We start from the raw sequence: 18,712 nt of genomic DNA, 5'->3' as shown, positions 1-18,712 counted from the left end.
ACATTTATATTTCTGTCTTCTTGGTCCTAGGCTGCTCCAAGTGCTGGAATGACCCGGGTGTAATTAATAGCTATGGACTTGATGGGATACAGTGGCCACCCAGTGCTCTTCTACAACGGCTTTTTGCAAGAGAAACTTCTTAAAGCTGGGGGGGAAAATAGCCTTGAGGACTCTGTAGCATCTGTGGCATTTTTATAAGGTATGAAAGAGAATGAGGGTAAAGATTTCCCCCAAGTAATCATGGAAAGATGATCTAATCCTACTGTAAATTATTGTTAATGTTTTTAGAGCATTTCTTTCCTTACCTACAGGAACAGTGCATCTTGAATTCTCTGTGAAGTGCTTATTTTAATTTCATGAACATTTCTTCATAAAATCATAATGACCTAGGATTCAGACTTGAGGAACAACTGGCATTCTTCCCACTGAGTAAAAACTAAGCTCTTATTGTTAGGAGTACCCAACCTTAATTCTACTGGTGTTAATCTACCAAATGGATTAACAGAGATCTTTATCTCTCTCTACAGACAATTACTGTCAACATTTTCTAGAACTGATCAGTTATAGTTCATTCACGATAACAGTTTGAGGCCTTGCACTCCATCCAGGTTGTTTCTTCTTCTTCCAGACAAACAATCAGCATTTTCCACTGCTGTCATTTCTTGCAGCAAGTACATTATCCATTTTCATAGCCCATCTCAACCATCTGGGTGGATTCTGCCTCCAAATAAAAGTCTCCAACTGAAAAGGCTCACAGCTGTTGTCAGTATTCACCACTTGGGTTTCATTTTGACACAACATATTTTTTCTGTTTAGCTACCATTTGAACAGTGTTTTTGCTGATAAAAGGTGATAGAAAGTGTCCTGGGAGTAGATCACTACAAGAAAAAAAGTAATAATTGCTGCTGGGCTATGTAAGGACACAGACCCTGCTGACAGAACAAGGTCCAGGAAACGTAAGACCTACAAAAACATCTAAGTCCCCTGTGAAGTATTTCTGTTTTCTCTCATTTGCAAAACTGCCTGACTGGTCCTAACATTCTTCTCTGTTGATAGAAATGTTACATGAATTACAGCTACCACCCTTTATGATAGTTTAACATCAAAGGCAATTCATTTGAAGACTACAAGGATCATAATAGTCCTCCTTCTCCTTCTTTGGAGAGACATTTTCTGAATGTAGAGGATTAAGTCAAAGTAACTTTGACTTAATGAGAGAGCAGCGAGTTGAAATATCAGCAGAGGTGTTATGGCTCCCAGTTCAACATTTTGGCCTCTTCTGAAGTATGCATGGAAATGTGTGCATGACCAATGTCACACTCACAGAATTTTAAAAGTTTCTACTGACGTGCAATATTTTGGCAAATCTTTGGAAGATTTGGGGGAGTGAGAGAAGATAATTTTTACAAGTATTATTTTTTACATGGAGTGTCAAACTATTTAATCCCCACACCTGTTGCTATTTTTGCACGGCATTTTTTGCACTTTCATGGTTTAAATGCTTTCTATTTACTATTTCCACCATGGAAGTTTTGAAGCCACTATAAGTACAAGCTTTGGAGTGGGCTTTTTTACCTTATTACATGGAACTATATGATGAGAGAAAGTAGGTTTGTCTGGTTTGGGGCTTTATTTATCCCCCACATTCCTAAGTTTTTGATGTTGACTTTTAATGTCTTCCACATAATTTATTCATCTTATTGTATTCTAAAATGCTGTATGACCACTGCAATCAGTGGTCAAACCAGTAATGCACAAAGTAACCAAACCTCTGTTCCTGAAACTGAGCTATTAATTCTGAACTTAGTTTATTATTGTCCTCACAGAGAATGTGAGAGAGGCATGGCTCCCTGAAACCTCAGCAAAAAAAAGAGAGGCAAGAAGGAGACTAACGCAGGTTTCCCTGTCTTCCTTACATTTAAGTTTCCAGAATAACTCCCAATAGAAGACCAAGCCTGAAAACGAGTACTGAAGCCACATGCAATGTACTGCCTTCAGACCATATTTGCTGCTATCTCACAATTTAACATCACTTCAAAACATCTAAGGAAACAAGTACTGCACAATAGCCTGAGCCAAATCTGACTGTCAGCAACAAGGAAACATAAAATGATTTCTCAACATCACTCAGATTGTAACTGTTTCAATAATCATCACAAGAAGAACTGTTTTTTCCTAAGGCAAATTCTGCTTTTGCAGGTAGAAACATGCCTTTCTTTGGATGTCTTTATTTTAATGCACTTGCAGTTCGTTCTTCAGAGGCATCCAATGAATATTCCATGCACCTTCAGCCTGTCTGTGCTCTGAAGTAATTTACATCACCACTTCTATGTAATTCACATTTTTCTTGTACTCCTATTGTTAGTATATTTTCTTGGAATCATAGAATCATTAAGGTTGGAAGAGATGTCAAGTATCATCGAGTCCAAGCATTATCCCAGCACAGACAGGTCAACCAATAAATCATGTTTCTAAGTACCATGTCCACATGTTTCCTGAACATTTCCAGGGACAGTTACTCCACCACTTCCCTGGGCAGCCTGTTGTAATGCCTGACCATGTTTTCAGTGAAGAAATTTTTCTTAATATCCAATCTAATGGTTGGGAATGTGTTTTCAATGAGTTCTGGTTATGGTAGGTAAGTAAATCTTGGAAGTTCTCTGCCAGATATTTAAACAGGACAAACAGAAAGATAAACTTTGGCCAAATATACCAGGGATTATAAATTCCCTCAGAGAAATTAAGGTGAGAGACTCTGTTCCTTGAGTCCAAACCTTCAATTCATAAGGGCTTTATTGAGGGATAAAATTTCAGCACTGTGTTTATAAGGGTTTTTTTTCTTCCTAATTATTATTAATACATTAAATACAAAACTACCATGAGTCGTCTTACTCACTGACTTATATCTGGCAGAGAAAAGTAAAGAGAAGTGTGAAATTGTAACAATAGAATAACTTCTCATTTCTACTTTTGAACCTTTATATTTGTCACTTTTCCATTTTTTCCCCTTTTATAGCACTTCCAAACTCTCAGCATCCATGGTGTTTTGAAATTGGATTCCAGTGATACTTTCAGTCACATACCCTTTATCAGACTTAGGAGGGTGCCTTTTACCTTCCCTAAATGCCCCTTTGATGAAATGTGTAGGAAAATCTTAAGACAGGCGGAAAATGTATCTTCCTCACAATGTTTAATGCCTTGGCCTCTTAAATCATACATTTCCTAAAGGAAAGAGCCTCAATCTTTAAAACCTCTCATCCTGAAAGCCTTTTTGCCTCTACTCACTAGTGACCTTCACATAAACAAAAAGCTGATAATTTTGAGAGAGGTGAAATAGGTTTGTTGTTGCTCTAGGCTGATAACATTTTAGACTTAACAATTACAGAAGGGAGGAAAATACTTCTTTTTGTTTTTAATCTAAACAGGAATTGGTATAATCTGGTAAAGAAAGGAGGAGAACAAAGTAATTTTTTTTCTCTGTGGAAGAAGGAATTAATCAGGGCAAAATAAAATCTTCCTGATGAACAAGAAGAGTTGAACAGCAAAGTAGATTAGCTATTTGAGGGGAGCAACTGCTGAACATAGGGAAGATTCTATGAAAAACACAGGACAGTGGTGTCCAGATGATGAGGTATTTCAGTAAAAGAGACAGGCTGGGACTGAATTGCAAGAGGCAAAGGGAAAGAGAAGACAGTGACAGAACTCTATGGAATGATGAGCAAGGAGAATAGTGGTCCCTAAGCCAGACTGGAAGGGAAGGATAGAGACAAAGACAGTGAGGATACTACTATAGTGGTGGGAAATCACACTGCAATTTGTGTAGGACCAAAATCAGGCCCTATAATTTTCTGGGTCTTTCTGCTATCCTTTGCTTCTAAACAAAATGTGCTTATGTATCATTGACATACCATTGTTCTGATATTACATTGCCTTTAGCTCACTATGCAAAGGCAAATTCTCAGAGAGTATAGCAGTGAACTTCTGAGAGGCACAGAAAGGAAAAGAAGGAAGAAAAAAATGGAAAAAGATCCGGAAGATCTGAAACAGTAAGGCTAGCAAATTTTTTGAGTTGTGTCTCAAGGTACCCACTAAAAGATGTGCACTGCAAGAGAAACAGACAGCATTTCAATGAGAAAATATCACTGCAGAGACACAAGAACCATGTTGAAAAGTAGTGATACATAGACAAGTTTGATGCAAAGCCAGAAACTAGCATCAAATGTCAGCAGTGGAGAGATTCTAAGTGTGTGAAGAGACAGAACCATGGCAGATGCAATTTAGGCATAAGAAAACTGAAATGAGTAAGACCAGAATAAACTAGGAAAGCCCAGAAGTGATTCATTACTGTAGGCAGATAGTAAGGAAAGAGAAGAGATATTTTTGTTGGGCTTTTGGGGGTAATGGCAGGGGTTGAGGGGGTATTCTGTTCAGTCAATTGCAAGACCAGTGACAAAGGTGCACTGAGGGTTAAACAGTCTGTGTAGTCATTCAGTTGGAAAAAACATTACTTTCTCTTTTCTTCTCCTCCCACACATTCTTTATTGGTTGCACATTGCCTTAATCTGTGTAATACTCTGGGCTTTCCTTTTGCAGTCCTTTGTGTGCAATCTTGTTGGGAGCAAGCTGCTCCCATTGACACATCTCACCTATGCAGATGCTGTGGCAGTACCTCTAGCCCTTGTTTTCCACCATTTGAATTGTTCTGTCTTTCACTCACCCTTAGTCCCTAAATTTTGGTTAGTACCTAAATCCTGTGCTAGGGATTCAACTGCGTTTAGCAGCTGATAACAGTAAAACTCATCTTTTAGACAGCCATTGATTGTTTCCTCCCAAGATGTATGTGCTAAGCTTATCAGCTGTGATTGACAAGTGCTCCTGCCAGCTCTGTTGGCAAAACAGCAAGAAAAACCAATGAAGGAGACTGAGAAGATCCTGAAGACACTATGAGATTACTTTCTAGAAGGTATTCAGGAGCACCTTACACATTGGAGAAGACACACAGAAGTGAATGATCACCTAGGGACAGCCCCACAACTTCTCCTCCTGACTGATCTTTGGAGAAAGTTTTTCTTTTATCTTTTTTTTTTTTTTTTTGTCCTTTTCCATTAGAGCTGATGTACTCGAACAACTATGGATTAAAAAAAAAAAAAAAATGCCTTTTTTTGAATCTTTTTTCATCATCCTGTCTGAAACTATATCTTGATGGGAGACAATCCATACATTCATGATTTATTAGTCTGCAAGAAATCTTTAAAACATTTTTCTGTATTAAATATATAACTTCCCCTAAAAACAGAAGACAGCAAACATTCTCCCTTGCATTAATTCTGTTAAAATCAATTATACAGCAACAAGCTACAGGCTAGAATTAAATCCAAGCTCTTCTTTAGTTTGAGAAGTATTACATTTTTGGTGTGAAAAAGAATGAAATAAATATTCACTTAACCATTCGAACTTCTGTGGAATTTGACCTCTTCAGAAAATCACATCAACATTTAAATCTACCTAGGAAATTCTCAGGATCAAGTCACCTGTTTTGGTCAGACAACTAAGAGTGATTAGATCTTCACAGATTCCCTGGTAACCAGCTTCCAACTTTTAAAAATTTGATAATTACCTTAAACAGTCTCTGACACTTAAATTCCTTGCTAATTTACCATGTATTATAGAGATTTAGCAAAATTATTGTGGATGTACTGTATAAATATTTGTTATCTGTTACTCAATAAATATCCCCCTAAGATGCTTTAGGGACTCTGTTACTTGTATTGACCTTTTTGGTGAATCCCTGGCAACAGTTCAGGTTTTTCAGAGCCACAAATACTCTTCTAGGCTCATGTTCAGTCTTCTTCTTCCTACCCAAGTGTACCCCTGAAAAGACCCCATACTTTTGGATCCTTTGTGAGGTTTCTGATTCAATCAACTGTTCAGCTGGACAACTGTGTGTGTCTAATCTCTGGTGAGCTGAACTTGTTTATCATAGAATCATAGAATAGCTTGGATTGGAAGACTCCTTAGAGCATCTGGTTCCAAACCCCCTGCCGTGGGCAGGGACACCTTCTACTAGACCAGGTTGCTCAAAGTCCTGTCCAAATTTTCTGGAACGCTTCCCATAATGGGGCATCCACAGCTTCTCTGAGCAACCTCTGCCAGTGCCTCACTACCCTCAGCGTAATTTCTTACTAACATCTGATCTAAATCTCTCCTGTTTTAATTTAAAACCATTCCTCCTTGTTCTCATTTATCTAGATTTACTGTCTGATAGGGACCAAGCTCAAATGAAGAACCTGTGCGTCAATCTAAAAAGCTTAATATGAGTTCTTTCTCTCTCTCTCTCTCTCTTTTTTTTTATGTCCTTGCAGCACCTGCCTACACTATGAAAGCTGCACAGAGCTCAGAAAAGAACCAGACCTAAGTATGCAACCCTTAATTTGTTGTATCATAATTTTAAAGCAATTAAAATAAAATAAAGTTGAAGACCATTTAAGTAATGGGCCGATCTACCAGCTGGGCAAGAGAGAAACATGCTGCAAACTGCTCTGTACAATTGCTCACTGCTTTTTTTTTTTTTTTTTTTTTTTTTTTTTTTTTTTTTTTTAATATTAATTAAGTAATTTAGAAGCAAGAACCAAGACAAAAACAATGGAAAACAAATTGGATGATCTCACAGTCCTACAAGCTCTTGCTCTTGCCTCGTCTCCAGGGCATCTTGGCTGACCCTTCACAACAGCTTGTTCCTCCTCCCCACATTTTTATGTATTCCTTCTGTTACATGTAAAAGAAGAGGAGAGAAAAAGATGCCTGACCAGCATTAAAAATCCCATCTTTCCTGCTTGGAAGGACAGGATTAATTTTACCAGATGGAAATGTCTGTAAGAGAGAGACCTACATCTCAGCTAGTCACCTAAGCTTTTTCTGGCAAATGGAGGGAAACTGGCACTTTCAGGACGCAATTAATCTCATCCCCATGTAGATATTTAAACTAGGTCATATGAATCATGTCTCAGAAGAGACAATTCCTCTCTACTGACACTAAAGGGAGTCTGAAATCACTAGATATAGATGTTTACATCGGTTATGTCTGAAGTTAAGTGAGCTGGATGTCACCTGAGCTATTCAGATAGATGTCTTGCTTTAGATTCAAAATGTCTAATATTCATCTTTTGGTTACACACGTGGCTAGAAACAAGCATGTGGCCTTTGTGTCACTGTTTTTAATAGCTCAAGAACAACAAGAGATACAAGAATGTATAATGTGATTCACTACAAAAGCAGGTTTTCATAAGAAATTAATAACATCTCCAGAGCACATCTCCAGAGTGTATGAAAGAGCTAATCAGCACTCCCAACACCTTCTCAGCAAGAATTCAGGTTCTTGACTTCACAGATCATCTAGTAAAAATGAAATCATCTTTCAAAGTCTCAACATTTCCCTTTCCTAGAATTATACAGCATGATTTACATTTTAATAAAATCACATTTCATGTAATGTCCAGTCAGTCAGTTGCTAGCCGATAACATAATAATTAAGGCTACAAGGGAGACCAAAGGACATTGAATACCCAGAAGCACATTTGCTGCTTTTCAGCCGCTGGAGATGGTGTAACACAAGAAACCATCTCTTCCACACCAGCTTTCTTTCGCTCACAATGTATTCACTTTCCATTTAAACTGAGAGGTCCCTGTTTTGTGAGAAGTTCGACCCTTCAACACTTCCTGACTTTTTATTAGCACTTAACTAAAGATAGATTTCTAAATAGGAATTTAAACAAGGACTAGGTTTAAAGAGATTCATTCCTAGGAATTTCTACTGTGCTAGTCATAGCTAATTAGCCAAGCACTTAGCATGGAGCTGCTGGTAAAACAGATACTAATTTCTGAAGAATGGAAATACACATAATGCTAAATCAATGGAAAACAGATACTGTCAAGGTAAATATCATCATACCTATTTTAGATGGGATTTTAAATTTTACTGGCACTGGTAAAAATATTGGTGTAATATGCTTAGACTTCTGTACATCAACTCAGCACTTCGTGGGATTTTATTAATAAAAAAAATAATTTAAAAAAGGCATAATTTAAATGGATGAAAAAGTATCTAACTGACAGAATTTAGTTGATCACCTGTGTTTGGTGGGATCCTCTGGGACTGATCCTGGCCCTATGTTTTTCAAATGCTGACCAGTCTGGGAAAAAATTCAGTCACTTACTACTGTCCAATTTTAGCAATGACACAAAGGAGATATTGTGGTAAATGGTACTGAAGACAGGTCACTGATACAGGTCAATGTAATTTTTAACAAAGACAGCAATAAAGTCCTAACTCTGGGAATAAAGCAACTCTTCCTTAGGGGCACTTTCCAGAGAGGGCTGGTGTGAAGCAGATGACAATCCTGCTGGCTGTGGGGCAGGACATGAACACTGCAGCTGCGTGGCCAAAGCAGCTGGCATAATCCTGGACATTTACACAGTCACTCCCGTGGGAGCCAGGACATTTATTACTTCTGTGCAGGGCTGCATCTGCTCCAAGGCTCCATGCAGCTGGGGCAGGCACAGCTCAGCACTCCTGCTATGAAACCAGGGAGAGCTCAAAGACTGGTCATGAGGCAGATGAGAGCTCTGACAATCATGCCTTGCAGTAACAGATGCCAGCAGCTCAGCGTATTTACTTAATCAAAAAGATGATTAGATGATGTCTTTACTGTAGCCCAGAGCTATTGACAGGGGCACAACCCTTTGCAATGGGCTCCTCAGTCCAGCAGATTAAGAGGCAAAAAACTGAAAGGCACTCAAAGCTGAAAGCTGAGACTAGATTAACTCAGATTAGAAATATGACACATGCCTCCAAAAGACTAATTAACCCCTGGAATAACACATTTGTAAATGTGTGAGAGGTTCTGATCATCAGAAATTATTCAACAGAAACAGGTGTTTTTCTAAAAGGTAGGGCAGGTGTCAAGAGATGGATTCTTCCTCCGACAGCTCATGTTAGCAACACAGTCTGCTCTGACAAAGTAGAGTAACTGTGATTGTTCTGCCCAACTTGAAAACTCAGCCACTTGATTTTGTCTGCAAATGAAAACTGAAGTTTTGGAAACAAATCCGAGCAGGATGAAAATCCTGTCCAAAATATCTGCAAATATATGTGAGGTATCCACAATATTTCTCTTAATCTCTCCCACAACTCAGATAAAAATGCTTTTCTGAATTTTACTTCTCCAGTTAATCTTCCTTTTCAAAAGTTTTCATGAAAAAACTGTGCTATCAAAGGCAGGAAAGCCTTTCTAACTACTTCTCTGCAGAGATTCCTGTTTGAAATTTCAGAAATTTGCTTCTTTAGTGAGCATGAGACTAAAAGAAAAATTTTGCTTTATGGGATTCAGATTTTGGTTTACTTGTCTTTCCAGAAAAAGTCTGGAAGCTACTCAGTTATTAGGAGAATTTATACTATTTCAAACACTTAGATCTGTCTGGAGTAGCAAAGGGAAAAACCAGACACTTCTTCCTCCTCATCTGAGAAAACAGTGATGGCCATGCCTTTAATAACAGGATTTTTTCATTCTGTAACTTCTGTATTAGCCATTAATCTGTAGCTATCACATTATTTTGACATGTGAACACAGGTGGAGTGCAGACTGCCTGCACTGAATGTGTTCCAGTGTTCATTTCTTTTGTGTGAGTCCATTTAAAAAAAAAAAAAAATCTGTTCTCCTTTTGAAATCTTCTTTTGCAAAGAAAAATCTTCACTTGCAAAAGACACTTTCCATGTCTCCAAGTGCCTGTAAGGATTGACAGAAGGAAAAGAAAGGAGGCTTCCCCTGCTGAGAATGGATACAAGCATTTCATGCATTAATCCCATACCAAGAACATGGGACCAAAACATCTCAGCATGTCCAAAATCTACTTATACAGCCCTCAGCAGTAACATTAAGAGAGGACACACCTGTGAAGGCCACCCTGGAGAACACAACCTGCCACTCAACCACACACTATCTTTATTCCAACTTAGTGCCAACAAATGGGACAGGGAAAACAGATGAAGTTGAAAGTGAATTTAGGTAGAAGAAAACCAGAATAAATCTCTGGGCAGCCTTTAATTGTGAAAAGCTTTTGTCAACTCCATCCACCACTAATTAATGCACTTCTCCCCATCTATGTAATAGGAGCCACAGAGTTTCCCAAAAAAATAAAACAGCCCTTGCTTTTGCCTGCATTTTGTAGGCAGCACTGCATTCAGGACTGCTGTTCTAATTTCTATGCAATCTCATAAAAATCACGCAAACATTGGGCAAGCCTATCAGCAGTGATTTAATAGTAGAGGATTTAACTCTTCATCATTTTTATGTAAACATAAAATTGTCACATATAGACATGATATTATATTCTAGTTCCTTGCACGTATTTAAAACCCCAATAAATTTAAATGCTTTTGCTGTCCTAGATCTTTTCTAATTCTTCTCTAACAAAAAGGCCAATTATATATCTCTGATAGGAACAGCTCATTAGATAATCGCTAATGAGTCCACATTAAAATGGGAGACACAAAACAGAACTGAAATATTTTTCTCTGTATTATTATCTATCCAGAAATTTCTGAATGAAGAATTCAGTGCCTAGCTTCTACACATTCCAACCACTATTTTTGTGACTAACTTTTCTAACTTTAGATGAGTGCCTCTTATCCCCATAGCAAAATATTCATATTTGCTTAGCGTTCATAAAGAATTCTTAGTAGTGGATTTAATTCCTTACACTGTGCTTGTCATTTTAGCATCTCTGTACCTATTCACACATTTGCAATGGCCTTTAAGGGAATATTATGTTAGTCTATGGGTTAAATATAGTCCCAGTCTTATCGTATCTAGAAAACCAGAGCTGCTGCTGTGTTATTAATCTAGTCTAATTACCTCTTTCATTCATTACTTGTTATGGCCATGTACTGTAAATCAGCACTTGAAGCTGAGAGGAGTGGTAAAGTATATACTTAGGTATTCCAAATGCTTACAAATCTTCCCAAGTTTAATTTTAAAAGTGGAAAAATCAATGTTCAAGATTTAAACAATGTACTTCTTACTGAAAACAGAACTATTGTTTGAACAGTATGAGACTGGATTCAGATTTCCTGATGAATTCCTATTAATGCCACTGGTGTGACTGCAAAAACAGGGCTATAAATGAGAACTTTACCTTTCTATCAATCATAAGCACAGGTAGTACTGCAAGCGACCAGAAGAAATAAATGCTGTGTTGTTAATGTTAGTTTTGAGAGATCTTTGTGGAAGCTGGTCCAAGAAATCACTAAAGCTTTTTTTTTTTTTTTTTGCAATGAGTTATGACTTCCCTAGAATTCCATCCTTATCTAGCAAAAGGATGACAACAATACAAACAGCTCAGCTGGCTGTAGCTCTTGAGGCTAGATCCCACAGGTGTTGCACAAATCCCTTAGAAAGTTCAAGGTCTCGCTTATTTTACAGCCTAAGCAAATATTTTATAAGCAAATGAAAATATATATTACAGAAATGCAACTAGATATTCACAACCTATATAGCATTGTCCTTCTCCTTATCCTCAAACCTCTCAGGGTGGAAATTCCACACCACTTTTTCTGATTTCTAGTACTATGCCACACTTTGCCTCGGTGTCCTAAGGTAGCAGAGGAACTGTACTTTGACCTGCCACTTGTAGTTATGTCTCTGCAGCTATGAGTAAAATAAGTCAGACTGTCAGACATAATGAGAACTACAAAAAGGAGTAAACACAAATAAAAGTTGCTCATGAGTCAATTCTTAATTACATTAGGAAAAGTGAGAAACCAATCTTTCCTGCTTACGCCTTTCAAAATGCTACATCAAAGCCATTCCTGTGGCTTCTGAACTGTTCCTCACTTCATCGAGAAGTGTTAGATGACGGTGCATGATTGAACATTTAAAGGAGAAAAATATGCATAAGAAACCAAGGAACATGTTGGAAGTCTGTGAGAGCCTGAAGTCCTTTTTCACTTCATCCACCCTTCACAAAGAATAGCATAAGAGCACAGGCCCAAGTCTGAAAGATCCATAAGCTCTTTTGCTTTGGAAGACCAAAACAACTCCTGGTACAGGTGGGAATATCTGGGATATATACAAGTTAATTATGTTATTATGTCATTGATAGAGATGGGCAGAGAGGAGGAATTACAGCTGTGTGTAAAAATGTAGGCAGAAGTCAGAAGTTCAGTCGTCATTTGTGACGTTTTATAGCTTTGGGCAGTGAAACATTTTGCTACTTGTTATTATGATTCCTCTGCCTTTATGGTTAATCCTTAACTTAGGTTGCAATTGGAAGCTTCTAGGTTAAAATAATTATCTATATTTTTGCAATGGCTGTGGAAAAAGAGGATATACACAGAAAGGTAAAGTGATTAAAGGATTCCATCTCTCAACACCCTCCATAGGCCCATGTTCCATTCCTACCCCAACAGGTCCTCTCCATCATCTGAGATCCTCAAAAAGTGACAATGCTTAGTTCAACATTTCAGTCGTAGATCATATCACGGTAACTTTTTGACACAGGCAAAATCTTTTACATCTTCTGCATAGTTTTAGATAAAATAAGTAGCCCACAGCTAGCAGAGAAAACCAAAGAAAGCTCTTAGTTAACCCAGTGCTCGGGCTGGAGCCCAGTTCTGTGAGGTGCCAAGCGTACCCATTAACATGAAGACAGCCTTAAACTCCTGCTCAAGTAACTCTGAACCTCCTGGGAAGCCTCTGGCACTTCAAAGAGTCTGGATCTGAATTCACATTCTTTACATGAAGCTCTGACAACCCCAGAGCCAGTGCTGACTGCTGCTAAGAAGATGTTTCAAGGTGAGAGAGCCCAACACTCACATCTAGTTCTGTGCTAAAGTACAAATGGAAGACTTCAGCTCTGCTACCCGAATTCCTAGAAGAACCAGCTGTGCCTCCAGTAAGACCCTCAAACTGTCAGCCAGAAATAGCAGCCCAGATTCACAGAAAAATCTGTCAGAACTACACAGAGTTCATCAAGGCCAGGGGAAGGCAAAACTTCTACAAACTTTTAAGAAAAGCCAGACACAATCCATAAAAGTTTTTAAAGCTTAGGTAAGACTGTGGAGCCTAAATATTTGCAGTGTTAGCCATAGTTTTACAAGAAATATTGCTAATACTGAGGGAATTTAAAATACTTGCCTGAACCAAGAACAGAAAGGTTTTAATGACAACCTCTAAAAATCTCTTGCATATGAATAAAGTGTTTTCAATACACAGTGGACACAATTAAAACAACAAACACTTGACAGCAGGCAGCCCCCTGCCATAGTTAGCCCAAGATTTACTCATGTTGAAAATACAACAATATATTTAAGTACTGCATATAGGAAGTTTTCACTTTTTCAGACACACTGCACATTTCCACAAGAACACTTCAGATTTGGGAGGAACCACTTTCACATTTTAATTCCCTGACTTCTCTGCTCATTTTTGGTTTCTTCCACTGAGGTACAAAATTGTGCATACATGAGAGAGCAAGGAAGAGATCAGTCCAAAATGTAGAATTCTAATAACACTGTATGTGGTAAACAGACAATAATAGTAAGCAATACCTTTTTTTTTTTTTAATAATTTAAAATGTAGGTCCAGAGAAACTCTGATAGACAAAGAGATTTTGCTCATAAATTCTCAGACATCTTTTTGTCTACTTTACCCAGCACTCAGGCAGTAAGAAATAAGGATCCACATAGGCAGGTACACATTCAAAGTCAGTACTGTTCTTTAGTCAGCTGTAAAAATAGACTTTGATTAAGAATGCATGGAGTAGACCTCTCTTTTGATAGGCCTGCACATTCAACCCTAGTTCACATGGGCAGTTTCATACAGACTGGCAATCCAGAAGTGAGAGTCCTACCTTGAACTTGAAAAATCTCCTTTCTCTAAAGCCATAATGTACAGCTGCCATCAGAAACAGACCAAATTGCTTTCCTTTTTCATTTTCCAGGCCAAGAAAATCTATTTCCTGTTACAGCCTGTACTTATAGTTTTATTCTATCTTATGACTTAAAGACTAAAATATTTGAGCACCACTAGGATTTTTTCCACCCATAAAGGGGGAAAATGCAAAACACAAAACAGATGTTTTATAATGTTTTTAATTTATTTTGGCCACCCATAGAGTTGTGGGTTGTGTTAGTGCCAACCAAGTTAAAAGCAACAGAGTTCTTCATAAACACTATACGACATATTGTACAATAACCAGGCTCCATTCAATGAACTATTTATTAAGCAAACTTCAATGTCAGAAAAAGAAAACAGGAATGACTGAAGGCACAAGTGGTGCTGCCGTACTTGAGCAGTTCCTGGGGGGATTGGCAAAGTTTGTGTTGCTTTATTCCAGTATTGTAGCCTAATGTAGAACTTGGAAAGTAGATTATCAAAGTATACATTGTGAGTAGATGAGTTTACTGAAAGTAAAACATCTGGAGGTAACATCTTCAGAATAATATCATGTAAAAACCAGATATTTTATGATAAACAATTGTTTCAGAAATACTCAACAGTTGAAGAAGTTCCAACAAATTAAAACTATCTTGTCCAAACAATTGCCAGACTTGTACTGGTACAAACCTCTTACTTTTTTCCTCTGTCTATGAATGGAAACAAAGATATTTCAAAAGTTAAACCCATGAGACTTCTAACCGTTGCTGAGGTACTTATTGACAAGGTATCTCGTGGAAATTACAGTAAAAGTTGCCATTGAAATTTCCCGTGAACCTATTCTTATTTAAACTGAGAAATCATATCTCAAAAAGAACCCCACTTTTACAGAAGATCTTCAGTACAGAACTGCAGGCTGAGGGACAAAATGAGCAACAAAGAATATTTGGTCTCAAAACATTTCTATATTGACAATTTACTACATAGATCACAGGGAATATAAAACAAATAAAGTTTACTAACCTGCCAAAAACATTATAAGAAAGCATAAGGGGAGGATAATATATGTATTTAGGAAGACAGAATGGCATTAAAGTTTTTAACTTGTATTTTTTGGCTTGTTGTCTGCAGATTTAAAGAATTCCTCCTTATAAGTGGATCATAATTGCGAAAGTTAATTAGAAAGTAATAAAATGTGAAAGCTTAGCAATTTATTACAGCAAACAACAGTACAGACTTTGAGCAAAAACAAAGGAGCAGGCTCTTAGAATGTGAACTTTTAATGCAAAATAATTTTTTAATCAAATGACAACAAATATTTTGACCCAACAAATAAATATGAAGTTCATTATTATTACACTAAGTGCAAATACAGAAAACCCACTTTAATTCAGAGACATGCTTAAAGCAGTTTGAAAGCAAAAAATCCTTTGCAATTACTTTTGCAGGTAAAACTGTTCTAACTGTTATTACCCGTCATTTACCAGTGCTCTCCTTCCCAGACAGATACACTCATTTGAACTTGAAAAAGCCAGAATGCCAGAAGTGCCTCCCCAATATGTTGGCTAAGGACTGTAATTCATTTAAATTATGCAACTGGATTCCCACAGCTGGCCCACAGCTTGACTGAGAGCTCAATTCAATGCCAGTGAACCTGTCTGCTAATATTGTCCTACTTGCAGAGAAGGTAATATATCCAGCAACTTATATTGAAGTTCTGACTCTAATTAACAGTGCAAGCAAATGTTGACATTAGTGACAAATCCTGCTTAATAGTTACTGCGAGACCGGTGCAGCCAACTGGCATTTTCCTGTAGCATTTTGCAGTAATAATCCTTTCTTTATTTCTTAGCACATGGCTTATAATTTGTTTTTATGCATTTTGGTTCAAGTTAGAAACAAATTGGCACAAAAACCAACCCAGATAGCAGCAGCAAGACTCCCGGCTTTCAGACAAGTAATCAACAAGAAAGCATGCAAGCAGCATCCCTGGGAGGATGCATGGGGGACCCGACTATAGGAATTCTCATCCTGTATAAAGCTATGTAGCCTTGCACAAACAGCCTTTGGCATCTTGCCTCTGGCCTACCTGGACAGTAGCAAAACATGTTTATCAGACCATGAAAGCCCAGAACCTGAACTGCAAGCAGTTAAAAACTGAAGGTCGCTAAACTGCAAAATTCAAACATGCTTCTATGCTTTAGCCACACAGACAACGATAAAACAAAGCCTCCACAACCACCTGTAATAATATGCCTGTTCAGCCAGCAATTCCAAAGTACTCAGCAACACAAGGTAGACATTTTCTGCAGCTGGTTTTACATGTACATTCCTGCCAAATTCTTGTCTCGTCCCCTCTTACCTTCACATTAGTCCGGAGTGCACAGTAACATGCAAAAAACATTGCAGTAAACAAGGAGCATATGGACCAGTATTCAGCGTCTCTGCTCTGCACAAACGGTACACACACGATCCCGAGCATGTGCTACTAAGGAGCATCCGTTCCCTCTGTCAGTTTGAAAATGCATTGATCTCTGTTTTTCTGACTACAAAAAGACATGTCTTGAAGGCACTCAGTGAAAGCTACATATCTCTTCAGCAACTATATATAGAAATATGACCAGTAATTTCAATTAGCAGAGAATTCAGCATCTGAAACTTGGACCTCAGTTGCTTTTCCTTCCAGCATTTTTAATTCAGGGGGGAAAAAGGAGGGGGAACTCAGCCAGGGGGGAAAGGTGAGGAATTAAAACGTACGCAGTGAGTTACTTATATTTCCCCCTGGCTTTGATGTTTTCCTATTCAATATCTTACAAATGTTATACACTGAAAAATGAAGAAAGGTTTCTCTTCCAAGTCTCAAATTTACTGTAGATTCTGCACTGCTTCTGTCTGCTCTTATTAAAGATGCAGCATCCCTTTTAACAAAGACAACGTCATCAATCATGACAGATTCAACATGTTCTACTTACAAATACAGTCTCTGATTAAGGACAATGGCTGGCTGGCTTATTAACGTTTCCTAAAATGCAAGTTCAGTTCCCTGTGCTAATCTATTTTTAAATAAAAAGTCCCACCTACTCCTTCCCTCTCATTTAATAAAAATGCAGCGGACTAGCTCTAAATATCCTGAACTGCATTGTGCTCCCAGCTCAGGCACTGGACATTGCTTTCGAACTGTTCTCTTGCTTGTTTCAGATTAGAAACACAAAGAAAAATCAAAATGAAAGCAGAAAAATCCTGGAAGAAGTCTGTGCCCTCACATTTGTAACTACATATTCTGAATTCAAAATGCTCCAATGTCTTCCAGAACGAGGGAACTCAGAACCTAGCCAGAAGGCAAAGCTTTAATTCACAAGCACAAAAATAAAATCAAACCACTTCTCTCACTCCTGTCAACCGCTGGGATGCTGCGAATTAACTGATTGTTTACTGGGCTGCAGGGACACAAAGTCAAAGACTCAACTCTGTTTACAGCACCGGAAACCACTGCTATCAGTACTGAATTATGAAGTAATCTCCGGGAATAAAACCAGAAAAGAGGCTTTTTTTTTTTTTTTCTCCCCACTGCAGCAGATACTGTGGGAGGCAAAGAGTGAAAGCGGCTTTACTACCTCCTTCTCTATCAGCACAGAGCAATTTGCGTAGGATAAGCATAACTTAATTGAAATATCTGCAGTGACTTTTAGATTTCTTTAAATGTTTTATGTAAACCCCCTTGGAAATCTTCAGAAACACCGAAGTCCTAACCAAATCAGTGGGTATCTTTCTGTGTGCAATGGGGTGAACAAGCTTAAACAGAAGGGTGTGCATTTAAAGAAGAATAAGGGGGAGGGGAAAAGACAGCAAGGTTTTTTCCAACATCTTCCTAAAGACAAGCTCTCAGAAACTGTCGTCAACTCCAAGAGAACAGCTATTTTTAGCTTGTCATTGTTTGTGCCTTTTTTTAGGAACGAAAAAGGCAGTCGTGTTTAAAGCTAGATATTGCTCTGTAACGTAGCCCAAGACAGCTACTTAATTTGATCCCCAGCTCCATCTGTCATAGAAATTAAGTAATTAGTAATCACAGCCTTCTTTGGCACAAACAATGACTTCCACAACAAAAGAGATGAACCCTGGTTTTAAATCTGAGATTTTTGTCAGTAATGAAAATGGGGTCTAGATGTCACAGTTCAAAAAGCTGGAGTATCCTAAATTTATGGTGGGATCAGACTTTGGCTGCAGCAATATCCATCAAATAAGCGAAAACATAGTAATGTGGTGCTCAGCAAAAGCATGGGAGAATTAATTGACACATTTTTTGTCATTCTTCAAGTGAATAGAAAGTTAAAGGAATCACAGTTTATTTTGCAGTACAGTACACTAAAAATTAAAATTAAGCATCTCAGTCATTGAAAAAAAATATCATAGATCTTGGGGAATTCTGATCCACAGAGAAATGCAATTCAAAAAGCAGAGATGAAAAGATGCAGTCCGGAGAAGTGAGGCAAGGTTCAGGCAAGCTTGTAGCTGCATATGAAAATCAAATTCAAGCTTTCTTTCTGCCAAAGGAATTGCACAAGTTTTCAGACAGCAAAGATTTTGGAACAACTTTCTTTTTCTCAATCCTAAAGAAGTTAATGGTTTTGGGTTTAGGCAAACAAACCAAACATGGGGAAAATTTCACTAAAAGAAAGCAAGGCTGCATAACAACACAATTTCTGAGTGATTACCTGGACATAAAACTTCAGACTTATTTAAGAAAACAAGAAGTAATGCAGAGTCTTCACTCAGAAAAAACT

General features: G+C 37.9%; 1 protein-coding gene across 1 annotated transcript in view; it reads right to left on the bottom strand.

Moving 5' to 3' along the window:
• Nucleotides 1–16,490, bottom strand: part of DLG2 (discs large MAGUK scaffold protein 2) — a 718,789-nt gene extending 702,299 nt beyond the window's left edge. Inside the window, exon 1 of the mRNA XM_041414252.1 lies at nt 16,294–16,490. Within this exon, the coding sequence (XP_041270186.1) occupies nt 16,294–16,413 (120 nt within the window). The 5' untranslated portion in view covers nt 16,414–16,490. The remainder of the gene's footprint in view (nt 1–16,293) is intronic.
• Between the last annotated feature and the right edge of the window lie 2,222 nt (nt 16,491–18,712).

This window comes from Onychostruthus taczanowskii, unplaced genomic scaffold (assembly GCF_017590055.1).
Source record: "Onychostruthus taczanowskii isolate IOZ18803 unplaced genomic scaffold, ASM1759005v1 scaffold44, whole genome shotgun sequence".
NCBI classification, from domain to species: Eukaryota; Metazoa; Chordata; class Aves; order Passeriformes; family Passeridae; genus Onychostruthus; species Onychostruthus taczanowskii.
This window is presented reverse-complemented; position numbering and strand designations above follow the sequence as displayed.